Raw genomic sequence first — 13,413 nt, 5'->3', positions numbered from 1 at the left:
AAAGTCATTTAATTAATCTGAGGTTTAATTTCCTCTTCTATGAAGTGGACATAATAATAATTGCCTAATAAATAATGACAAGGTTTAAATAAGATTGTAAGAGAAAGCATTTGGTACATGGTATGGGCTCAATAAAAAAGTAACCATTATTACTAGTCATTCCATCTTACAGCTGTCTGTGTTAGTGCTTCTCATATGTTTTTGTTGACAACCATTGTAATAAACATACTTTCTTGTCATTAGTCAAAACAAAAGTTAATAAAATATTATTTAACTTTACTACTTAAGATAAACTTCTGTTGTAAATGATAACTAAAAAAAAGTTGCAACCCAGTACATTGGTTTCATGATTCATTAATTAATTATAACCCCAAAATTTTGTGTTTTCCATTTGAAAAACATGGATCTACAGCAGCATCTTTGACATAGTACTGTAGTTGATAGTCTTAACCATGCACTAATACTGAGGTTTATTGTAAGATTTTTATATTACATGGGACTCTATATTAGTTTAGATTTTACTGTTAACCTTAGGTTAACAAGGAAATTTACTGATTCAAATACTTCTCTACTATTGTAGGTGTCTAATCTGTGCTAATTATGATTTACTATATGACTTTATTCTTTAATGATCAGAGTACTTTAATTTTTTTAGTTGCATTCCTATGAAGAAGGCCAGAGCAGTTATTATTTTCCTAATAAGGATATCTACAGAGAGGAAGGTTATGATGTCAAATCTCAACTAGTACAAATTAGAACAAGCTTCTCTAGCTGTTATTTGTTTTAGTCTAAAAGATGCTGTAAGGGTTTTCTTTATATTTTGTAAACTCCAATGAGTGTAGACAATGAAGTAACTTTGCATGATAACAGAATTTGGGCTTAACACCAAATATTACAATTTTTAATGGCCCCATTGGTATGAATAAGACATTTGGCTATATTTCACAATATAAAAAGTGTTACTTTATTATATTAAATACTATTTTGAAACCTTTTTCTGCTTTTTTCTATAGGGCTTCATATGTCCCCAGTGTATGAAATCTCTTGGATCCGCTGATGAGCTTTTCAAACACTATCAGGCAGTTCATGATGCTGATAATGATGCAAGTCATGGAGGAGAGGCTAGTCTCGCATTGAAGCGGTACAGTATGACAGTTTCAAAGTGGAATATTGCTATGGAATGTGCTTGTGAAGTTGTTGAGTCATAATTAATTTCTAAAAATAGAGTTGTTTGGAGATATTGGGGCTTAAACTCAGGATCCCATAGGAACTCTACCACTTGAGCCACATCTCCAGCCCTTTGTGCTTTAGTTATTTTTTGGATAGGGTCTCACACTTCTTACCCAGGGCTGGCTATTATCCTCTTACCTACATGATCCCAACTACATGATGGGATTATAGGCATGCACCACCACCATTATTTAATTTAACTATGCCCTCATTTAGCATGGCCTTCCTCCTTTATCATTGTAACCTATTCAGTTGGTGATCAGCAATTATCTGTACCAGCATCTGCAACATGTTACAGAGGTTATGTTTTTATGAGGATTGAGTTGGCAAAAGATTAAATTATGCTTACCGTATTCTGTTTAATAAAGAATGATATACTAAAAAAGGAATGATATGTTTTGGTTAGATAATTTTATAGTAAGTTGCTAAAATAATGAATTGAGCCAACAATTAAAATTTGTTTTTAATTTAAATATTAAATTGTTAGAAAAAATAAATTAAAATTAATATATTTATTATAAGTAAATAATAATATATAGTATATAATAAGCACATATACACATTGTGCTTCTTGGCAATTTACCTTGATCATTTTGAGAACTAAAACTAAACTAAAATGTATAACTACTTAGAAAAGCATTCAGCAATAAACTTTGCTTTTCTTTTCCTGTTGAGAATTGTTGTCTTTTGCCTCCACTAAGGAATAAAGCTTTATTTCTTTTTACTTCTACAAATTTTTTCGTGCTTTTCTTTAAAAATATTTCTTTGTTGATTAGTCTGTTGTAACACAAAGAATACTAAGTAAAAGAAAATACTATGAATATGTACCTTTGTGGTTGATAGATACTATAGAACTATAAAATGTGTTTTTTTATTAGAATATGTGGGAAGGCCAGGTCCATTGGTTCATGCCTTAATCCCTGCTACTTGGGAAGTGGAGATTGGGAAATAATGGTTCAAAGCCAGCCATGGCAAAAGTTAGTGAGACCCTACATGAAAAATAAATAAAGTAAAAAAGGGGTGAAGACATGGCTTAAGTGATAGAGTCTTGCCTAGCAAGCCTGAGGCCCTGAGTTCAAACCCCAGTACTGACAAAGGGGAAGCTGGGAGGGGGGTGTGAGCGGGGGGAAGCCAGTTCCTTAAGGGAAGAATGGATTGTCCCTTTTATATGACTATGAGTGCACCTTGGTAGTTTTATGTTTTAGTTAATAATTATGGTTATTATCCTTTTGTCATTTGTTGGGAAATAGGTAAAAATAGGTAGGTATATTAAATCATATTATAAAAATGCTTTTATATTTAGTACAAGTTTAACAGAGTTGCCTTTTCAGCCATGAATTAGACCATATGCAATACTGTACATGAAGTTTTAACGTAAATTATCTCACACTCTACCCCCATTCTCTTAGTATTCAGCTCACTTCTAAAGCTTGGACTTTGCCATTCTCTTGAAATTTCTTCTCCCAAAGCCAATAGCATATTTTCAGTTCTTATTTTACTTGACCTTTGTTTTGGTAAACTATTACTGTGTAACAAGTCACCAAAGCTTAGGGGTTTAAAACTGCAATAGTTTATTACTTCTTATGACTCCTTGGGTTGACTTCATGGGTCCTTTGCTTTATTGAGGTCAGTTGTGGTGGTGGGAAGACAGGAAGGTCCAAAATGGCTTCTCGGTCATAACTGGTAGTTGATGTTGGATGCTGGCTGGCAGCTCAGCTGGGGTTATATGCCAGAGGTCTAAGTTCTCTCTGGCCTCTTTATGACTGCTTGGACTTACAAATTGGCAGATAGATTCCAAGAAAGAACATTTCATGAGGAAAGAAGCAGTGCTGGCCATGTTCAGACTGAATTCAAAAGTATCAGAGCATCACTTCTGTCATATTCTATAAGTAAAATTAATCACAGGGCCAGATCACATTCAAGGAGCCACAAAATGAACTTCATCTTTCAGTAGATTTCTTTTTCTTTTTTGTGGTACTGGAGATTGAACTCAGGGCCTCTTGCTTGCTAGGCAGGTCTTTTACCGCTTGAGTTATATCCCCAGCCCTTTTTTTTGTTTTTGCAGTGCTTGGGTTTGAACTCAGGGCCTTCATCTTGAGCCACTCCACCAGCCCTTTTTGTATTAGGTATTTTTGAGATAGGGTCTCTTGATCTATTTGCCCGGGCTAGCTTCAAACTGTGATCCTCCTGATCTTTGCCTTCTGAGTAGCTGGGATTACAGGTGTAAGCCACTGGTGCCTGGCCCTTTTTTTTTTTTTTTGTTTTGTTTTTTGTTTTTAGTTTGTTTTTGGGATAGGATACCACTGACATTACCTGGACTGGCCTGTAACTTACAGACCTCCTCCCTTCATCTACCAGGTAGCTGGGATTATGGGCATGAACTACCCCATTCAGAGGAACTGTATATTTTGTATATAGGAATAGAGGAACTTGATGGCATTCATCTTTGTGGACTATTGCAAGCTTTGCAAAATTTAACTCTCCCAGCTCCTTTTCCTTTTGAGTTATACTAGTATGATCATTTTCTGTCTACTTTGAGAGCCTGTTTGGAGGTTCTAGCAAGAGAGCACAGCTGCTTCTATACCCTTGACCAAAAAACAGTTCTCCTCTATTGGGGAAGGTCTTAGTAAGAGCACAGCGTTAGGAGGGAAGCACATGGAGCAGTGAGGGAGGAAGGGGATACCTGCCTAGCCAGTCACATCAGCTAAATCAACATGGAGATCAGTGGGGTGACGGATGTCATAGCCAGAACACCCTTACATCCTCTGTTTGTATGCCGTTCTTCCTCTATATCATATATCTGGGGTAATATCCACATTCCTAACTTCCTAATGAACCACATCACATCTCTAACCTAGAATTATCTCCCAAATTGCCTGCTGGATATTTTCCCTTAGGTATTCCACAAGCATCTCACATTGACATTTTGAAAACAAAACTAATAATTATGTTTCTTTCTAAACCTGGTCCTTGTCTACTGTTATTTTTTTCTAGTGAATGGCAGCATTATTCGTCACCTAGTTATTAAAGTCAGAAAATTGGGTGTGGTTACTTTTACATATTTGCTTTGGCTCTCTAGTCTAATCTGTCGCAAAGTTTAGTTAATTTTGTTTTCTTAAACAGTTCTCATGCTGTTTTCTATTCTCATGGTTATAATTTATTTTAGAATTTATATCTCATTCAAAAATATTTTCAGTATTTATAGTTGGCTTTAGTCTTATACCCCTCCAATTAATTCTCCACGTTGCTGGAGAATTATATTGTTACAATGTAAATTTGATTGCTGTAGCTCTAAATAGTAACTTTTCTCATTGCTCATGGGATAGTTACTGAGTACTTTTCCAAGTTTATCTCTTATTGTATCTCTTCTTTCCTTCTTCCTATACTTGGGTTTCTTTTTTTTTTGTGGTGTTGGAGATTGAACTCGGTAAGTGTGCTATACTGCTGAGCTACATCCTCAGCTCCACTTCTCTGATTTTTTTTCAATTACATGCTACCCCTCTGTAACATATTGGATAACCTGTGACTATGGGCAGGATATGTCTTTTAGATCAAAAGTTCACATGATTCGAGTTGGTCACAAAACCTTTTTTTGCTTGAATACATTATTTTCCTCAATTAAAATATTTTTATTTCCTCAATTTACATGTGAATTCCATCAATACTGACAAAATATCTAAAAAATGCATTACATCTGAAAATACGGGTTTTTTATACAGGATTTTCAAATGTGTATATAGTTTGTATATATATTGCACAAAATTTAAATGGTTCATATAGTCATATGGTGAAAAATGAACCCTTGCACCTCCTTTCCTTAGCCTTTTCTTTTCATCAGTTTCTAATGCATTTTTAATATACATGTGCATATCTGTGTATATATAAACATATAAATACATTTAATTTTCTACAGCTTTCTGTCGTACTGGGGTTTGAATGTTCTGCAACATTTCTTTCTTTCTGTATTTCACGTATTCCTTGATATCAGTGTAGATATTGATCAATAGATATAGATAACAGCTCTGTCAGTATTGATAGAGTTACTTCATTCTTTTTAATAATAGCACAGCATATTATCATTCTCCAGTTAAGAAGTATTTAGGATTTTCCAGTGTATTCAAATTACCTGTGATGTTGTGGATTATGTCAATGTGGAGATACCATTTGCACATGCTTGAGTATATCTATAAGGTAAATTTCTAGAAGTGGAATTTTTAGACAAAGGTTTTCCTTAAAACTTTCATAGATACTGCCAAACTATCTTTTGTAGATATCCTAGGTTGTTATAATGTGTTACACCTTTTAAAAGATTCTGTTGCCAACTTACTTTTACAAACTTTTTGAAATTATACTTTTAAAAGAGATTAGTTGGGACAACTGGGCTCAACAAGTTTCCTTCCTTTGTCTTTATTGGGATTTCATTAGATTTTAACATGAGCCATTCAGTACTTTACTACTAGTTACTGTTTCCATCACTTTAGTTTATATGTAGATTTAGAAGGTTATTAAATAATAGGGAAAATTTCAAATATACCCATACATTTTCAGAAACAAGCCAGTATTCCTAGAGCTAAGTGAAGAAGGGGAGAGTTGTAAGGTAGGGATTAGATCATGCAGGTTTTATAATCCTTGTTAATGACATTAGGTTTTACGTAACAGGAAGTCATTGATGCTTATTGGTAAATTAATAGAAGGCATTTTGCTTCTGCTTCAGGTACTTGACAGTTATATGATTATTTACATGACAAAATGTGTTTTTGCTTATAAACCATAAGCTTTAGGAATAAAGTTATTTTTCTAAGGGCTTTGTATATATGTGCTTTTATACATAAAATCTTCAGTAGGTTTTCTTTTTAATAATTCAGAAAACTACAATATGTAGTTAGTATTATTACTTTTATTTGTTAATAGACAAGGTTGTAAATTAAAGAATATTAACTACTAATTTCTTTTCCCCCGCATACATGTTCAGAGATGATATAACACTACTCAGACAAGAGGTACAAGACCTACAGGCTTCTCTTAAGGTAACAACAAAAATTATAATACTTGTTAATTTTTACTGTTTCACATTTAAAAGTTACTAATTAAAAATCTTTTTCGTTAGGAAGAAAAATGGTATGCGGAAGAATTAAAGAAAGAATTAGAAAAATATCAAGGGCTACAGCAGCAAGTAATTGCTTTTTAATACTTAAATAGTGTTTATTTGTTTATTTTCATTGTTGAAAAGGAAGCATTATACTTTTTATAAGTAAATGGTGTGATGTAAATAGCTTCCTAATTCATTTCTCTGTGTTTAATAACCTAAATGTATTCTTTGCAATTCTAACGACTAGAAACAAATACATTGGAAGCATAGATTTCATTGAGAATCAGTTCTCTATGGATTGCTTTTTGTTAATACTGGGCTTATGTTATTCTGTTTTTCTGGTAATATACTTAAATGGTTAATATAGGTTCAATCAATAATGAATCTCCTTAAAGCATTTGCATTTGTGACAAATTGACAATAACTGCAATGTCTGTTGGTAGCTTTTTATGGTTTGTGTTAATGAAGATTATTTTCAAACATGGAGAAACTGTTCTATTAACAATGTTACATTTTTTAAATGAATAAAAATATATATGGGTATATATTTGCTCACAGACATATAATCCTGTGTTGTTTAATGATGGGAGTACATTCTGAGAAGTGTGTCATTAAGTGATTTTGTCAGTGTGAACATCATAAAGTGTACTTACTCAAACCTAGGAGGTATAACCTCTTACATACTTGGGCTATATGATATAGCCTGTTGTTTCTAAGTTATAAATATGTATTCAGCATTACTGTACTGAATACTGTAAGTAATTGTAATGCTCGGGTACCTAAACATAGAAAAATATAGTGTAAACAATAAGCAGTGGTACATGAATATAGGGCACTTGCTATGAACAGAGCTTAGGATACTGGAAGTTGGTCTGGGTGAGTCATTGAGTGAGTGGTGAGGGAATGTGAGGCCTAGGATATTATGGTATGGTATTTTAGGTTTTATACATACTATATACTGAAGCCACATTAAATTCATACAATTATATTTTTCCTTCATTAATAAATTAACCCTAGCATATTGTAACTTTTTTTTACTTTATATACTTTTAATTTTTTAAACTTTTGACTCTTGTAATAACACTTAGTATAAACCACAAATGCATCGTACAGCCATATAAAATATTTTCTTTGTATGCTTCTCTATAAGCTTTTTTCTGTCTTTAAGTTTAAAAAAATTAGTTGTAACTTTTTAGGCTTTTTGTTAAAATTGAAGACACAAATACATATTAGCTTAGTTCTTCACAGGGTCAGAATAATGAACATTTTTGTCTTTTATCTCCAGTTTGTGTCTCACTGAAGGTCTTTGGGGCAATTACACACCTGGAACTTTTTTCTGGAGTACCTCCTAAAGGGTCTGTCTGGTGCTGTTTCAGTGTTAGCTTTTTCTTTTTTTAAAGCACACCGAGTATATTCTAAAATAGCAAAGTATAATAAATACATAAACTAGTAACAATCACTTATTGCCAATAGCAAGTATTAGGTAGGTAGTGTATATAATTGCATATGCATATGCTGCACTAAATTTTATTTTTTGGTGGCACTAAGGTTTGAAATCTGGACCTTAGGCTTGCTAGGCAGGTGGTCTTACCACTTGAGCCACTCTACCAGCCCTTTTGTGTGATTTTTTTTTTTGAGATAGGAAGATAGGATCTTGTGAACTATTTGCCTTGGGCTGGCTTTGATTCTCCTGATCTTTGCCTCTTGAGTAGCTAGGATTACAGGCATGAACCACCAGCACCTGGCTGTGCTATACTCTCATATGACTACACCAGCATCGCAACAAACACATAGTTATTTACTGTGCTATATCTTCAGTTGGCTACAGTGTCACTAGGTGATGGGAAATTTTCAGTTCCATGGTAGTCTTATGGGGACTACTGTCACATACAGTCACTCAGAGCCTGAGATGTTGTTATGCAGGATAGGCATGCAATTACTGACTATGTCTAAATAATACAGACACAAAATAAAAAGTCAGACTTACTAGGAAATGCTTTATTGAACCCTTGAGGTGTATATAATTCTTTAAAATGTGAAAATAATGCCTCGGCAGTATATTATTTTGTTACTAATGCCAGGATAATTTAAATCTTAAAGAACATGTTCTTTATTTCTGTGTCTTAATAATACACAGACTATATGTATTCTGTGTGAATTTAACTATGTAAAATGATTCATAGGAGAAAACAAGAAAATCATAGTGGTATTAAAAAGTGGTTATCTGTGAGTTATTTCTAAGTGCCTTATCAAAATATAAGTTTTGTGCTAAAATTATATTGGCTTTATGGTAACATTGTATAAGATATGAAAGGACAATTCATTTTACCAAATTCATATATTGTCTTCATTTTAAGAATAAAGAAGGTATTCTTCAATAATAGTTACATTTTTATAAAGTCAGTAGTAATTCCTTTACACAGTATTTTGTGATGCATTGTGACTTTCAGTTAGGTTTTTTTTTCCTCTTAGTTTTTGCACCAAGAATTGTATTTGGATTGAGAAAGACATCTTATTACTATTTAAAGAGGCTTTTAGTAATCTAAAATACTACAGTTTATTTGCTAATCAAACATGGATTATATTATTTTCTGTACCTAAAAAGAGAAAATGGTTTACATTAGAGATTACTGTTTTACACTTAATAAATTCTCCCACAGTGCAAGATATAAATTACCTTGGTAGGAAATATACCTTTGAGAGAAAAATGTATTTTAAATATTGATTATTCTTAGCAATCAGTATGTCTGAATAAAATAGTCAGGAAATAAAGAAGTTTACTAGGAAATGTCTTACTAAACTATTTGAAGTATATATAGTTCTTTAAAATATGAAAGCAATACCAAGGTGGCATATTATTCTGTTCCTAGTATCAAGGTAACGTTAACCTTAGAGAATATGTTCTTGTAGGAGGTGTGGCTCAAGCAGTAGAGTGCCAGCCTGGTAAGCTCAAAGCCCGGAGTTCAAACTCCTGTTCCACCAAAAAGAAAGAATATGCTTTTTTTTTTTTTTTTATGGCACTGGGTTTCAAACTCAGGGCCTCATGCTTGCTAGGCAGGTACTCTTACTGCTTGAGCCACTCTGCCAGCCTAAGAATATGTTCTTTATTTGCTTCTTTTAAGGATGATCTATGATCCTAAATTAAAAAGTGTATTTATTTTTTTCAGTACTGGGGCTTACACCTTGAACCACTCTGACAGCCCTTTTTTCTGATAGATTTTTTTTGAGATAGGGTCTTGCAAACTATTTGCCCTGGCTGGCTTTGAACCATGATCCTCCTGATCTCTGCTTCCTAAGTAGCTGGGATTAGAGGTGTGAGGTACCTGTACCTGGCTTTTTTGGTTTTTTTTTGGCAGTGCTGGGGAAATGAACCCAGCATTTTATGTGTGCTAGGCACATGCTGTATTACTGACCTACACCCCAGCCCTTAAAATCATTTTTTCCAGTGGTTTATAGTTTGATGGCATATTTTAACTTATGCCACTTTTCAAATATTATAGTTGTTTTATATGGTTGTAATAAGGAGATGATTGAGATATGATTTCACAAATGACATGGTTTATTGCCATACAAAGAAATGTTCTCAGGTTTGCAATGCTTAAAGAAGGGAGAGTAATGTGAACAAATCTCACAGGGAATACACTTACAGGATGAGGTACATTAACCACAGAGTTCCACAGTGATTAAAGTCTATGGCTCAATTGTGATAGAAGCAAGTCTCTATGGAAAGAAGGTCTGATGAAAATTTGAGGTGTACCTTTATGAGTGATTTCTTGGAAGTGAGGCTTTCCAACATGGTGGAGATCTTTGATGGGGATTACTTGCTGCTAGAGCATGGTGCAGTTGTTGGTGGGCAAGACTTCCAAGTTCAGAGACTAACAGTATGTGGTCGCATCACAGCTTGAGCTATGGATCTTGGAGAAATAGTTAACAGAATATTGTCTACATGGCCTACTTTCTCATAGTGTCTATCAGACTCTTAGGTTGTATGTTTTGAAGTCCAGTACTTGAGGTCAGTAACTCACAAATGGGGTATGATAAGTTTGTTGTTATTCTAGAGGGGAGGTTTATTATTTATTTACTACTAAATTTATGGAATTTAGGATACCATCTGTTATAAGACTCATAAGAGTTTCATGCACACACACACACACACACACACATAATCATACAAAGAAATCTGTTCTAGAGCTCATGAGCTGATGTTAAATCATTATGTTATTCTGTCTAGTTGCACCTTGTAGATCCAGAAGAATGAGAATTACCAAACTTTGATTTTCACCAAAATCTTGTACCTTACCTGACAGACATGGCTTTCAGAGATTTTTAACATTGATAATTGTACATTGTTGTCTTCTCTTTTTAATGCATTTATGTGTATCTTTTGTTTTCATTGAGGAGTCTAAACCTGATGGATTGGTGGTGGCTGGTTCATCAGCAGGTAACTTTCTTTCTGTTCTTTCTCAGCCTGTTTTTTTTTTTTTCTTTCTCTAGAGCCAGCTAATAGAATTTTGTTTGTGGTTATACTTCATGGCTATAAATCATGAGAGGTAATGGTTATATTCTAGATTAGGAATGTTGACCTGTGCATTTCATAATTTGGTCAGTTACTAAAATCTTATGTTGTTTTAGTTCATTATATTATGAAGTTATAAATAAATGCCTGAAATAGTACCACAAATGATTCTTTAATGAAAATTTAAGTCTAGAAACTTTTTCTTTTATGGGACTGGAGTTTGAACTAAGGGCTTCATGCTCGCAAAACATTTGTTCTACTTCTTGAGCTGCACCTCCAGTTCATAAAAATTTTAAGACTATATTAAAGAATGATACAGGCGTTATACCTTGAGGTAAGTTGATGGAACTAGCGTCTTTGTAGCTATCTTTAAGTGCAGGAATGCTCAATGAATAATCAAAATTAGATATTGAGATTAGCTGTTATATTTAAGATGTCTTTCCTTTTTTAAGAATGAAATACCAGTAGGAGTTGGCTGTATTTCTTAAGTGATTAATTTTTTTCAAGTTCTTGGTTTTTCTTAACCATTTCTAATATCTCATTTTATTACCAATTTTATCAGAGTTGAAGAGTATGTTCTTTTGTGATCATTTGATGGATATTGGAAAACAATTGTGAAATACAAAATCAAAATAACTTTAAAATTGGGTGTGGTGGTACATACCTGTAATTCCAGCATCCAGGTGGCTGAGGCAGGAGGATTGCCAGTTCCAGGCCACCTTAGGCTATATAGGAAGGTTCAGGCTGACCTGAGCTACAAAGTGAGATGTTGTCTCAGACAAACAACACCCCCCCCCAAAAAAAAAACCCAAAGAAACTCATATAGCTTATTTAGAGACAATTCTAAATACTCTGTTCATGTTGATGTATTCATTTCTACAATGATGATGATATAAATAACAATTTAGTGTATGTGTTTAACATTGTATGTAAATAGCTGCTACACTTTCTTTTGTAGAACTGCAGTTATTGGAACAACAATTAGAAGAAGCCCAAACAGAAAATTTTAATATTAAGCAAATGAAAGATTTATTTGAACAGAAAGCAGCGCAACTTGCTACTGAAATTGCAGGTAAATTGAATCAGAATTGTTGCCAATAAATCTGTCTTATTTCCTTTACACCATTATATATCCTAGAAATATAACATAGTATTTCAGTGCAATAAACCATTTGTTATAGACTATTATAGTGATCAAAAGAATATATTGATACCAGAGTTGATTTGTAAATTATTTTGTTTGTCCTCCCTCCTGCCTTCAAAGGACTAGTTTTATTCTGTAGATTCTTCTTAGAATTCAAAGATAAATTTTTTTTGGTGGAATGCTTAATGATTAAAAAATAGTATCTTGAAGCAACTAATTACATATTATAATAGAGATTTAACACTTGGTTATGCTGTCAGATATACATACTATAGTTTTTAAAATTATGTGCTGTTATTAAAATGTTGAATGTGATTAAGTATTTGTTAAAATTTAAATTAGTAGCTTAGTGTTGGGTGGAATTTATATAGACAAAATCATTTAATATTTTTAAGTTCATTATTTAATGTAATTCAAAGTATAATTTTATTGTGCAAATTTGTAGTATTTAACGAATGTGACTTGATATTAGAGTGCTGTACAGATATGCAGAGCAACATACAGAAATTTATAAAACTGTCCTTCCTTAGAGTTAATTTATGAAACTAATATTTATCTTACTTTATTTAATTAGATTTAAAGTCAAAATATGATGAAGAAAAAAGTCTTCGAGAAGCTGCTGAACAAAAAGTGATGCATTTGACAGAAGAATTAAACAAACAGGCAACTGTAATTCAAGATCTGAAAACTGAACTGGTAATTTAGAAACCACTTATTGGAATGTACCTTTGTACATACTCTGGATTCTTCTTCCTCTTCCTCCTCCTCCTCATCCTTCTTATTCCCTCCTCCTTCTTCTACTTCTTCCTCGTTTTCTTCTTCTTCCTCTTCCTCCTTCTTCTTCCTTCCCCCTTCCTTCTTTCTTCTTCCTCCTTCCTCCTTCTCTCTTCCCCCTCTTCTTCTTCCTCTTCTTCCTCCTCATCTTCTTCTTCCTCCTCTTCTTCATCCTCTTTCTACTCCTCCTCCTTCTTCCCTCCCTCCTTCCTTCCTTCTTCTTCCTCCTTCTTTATTCCTCCTCCTCTTCTTCCTCTTCCTCCTTCCTTCTTTTTTCTTCCTTTCTTTAGTTGTCATTGTCTTCTTCTCCTTCGTCATTGGCATCTTTGTCTTCTTTTTCTTTGTGATGCTGGAAATACATATCTGAATATTTAAAGAAATATTTTAAAAATAGTTTGAGTAAGTTGAAGGAAATAAAAACAATTTCCCATACTCTGTCACCTGTAATATATACTGTATATGATTTTTAAAAAATAGAAGTGGAATATTATGCATAACTATAACATTAACATTTTTGTTATTTATATCTAAACATAATGTGTCTTTTTTAGTATTTTCCACATCTGCATCACTGATCCTGCCATTCTCTTACACTTTAGTTTTATAAACTCACCTATTTTTAGGATACTCCCAGTAGAATTTCTATTTTTCATTTCAAAT

At 33.2% G+C, this 13,413-nt stretch overlaps 1 protein-coding gene across 7 annotated transcripts in view; it reads left to right on the top strand.

Moving 5' to 3' along the window:
• Nucleotides 1-13,413, top strand: part of Eea1 (early endosome antigen 1) — a 153,333-nt gene that overhangs the window by 65,020 nt on the left and 74,900 nt on the right. For 6 of the 7 annotated variants that reach the window (XM_074084113.1, XM_074084109.1, XM_074084114.1 and 3 more), the window contains 6 exons: nt 1,014-1,141; nt 6,203-6,257; nt 6,338-6,403; nt 10,718-10,760; nt 11,794-11,907; nt 12,554-12,675. In XM_074084113.1, the coding sequence (XP_073940214.1) occupies nt 1,014-1,141; nt 6,203-6,257; nt 6,338-6,403; nt 10,718-10,760; nt 11,794-11,907; nt 12,554-12,675 (528 nt within the window). The remainder of the gene's footprint in view (nt 1-1,013; nt 1,142-6,202; nt 6,258-6,337; nt 6,404-10,717; nt 10,761-11,793; nt 11,908-12,553; nt 12,676-13,413) is intronic. The other variant, XM_074084111.1, reaches the window with a different exon arrangement.

Source organism: Castor canadensis, chromosome 8, assembly GCF_047511655.1.
Source record: "Castor canadensis chromosome 8, mCasCan1.hap1v2, whole genome shotgun sequence".
NCBI lineage: Eukaryota > Metazoa > Chordata > Mammalia > Rodentia > Castoridae > Castor > Castor canadensis.
This window is presented reverse-complemented; position numbering and strand designations above follow the sequence as displayed.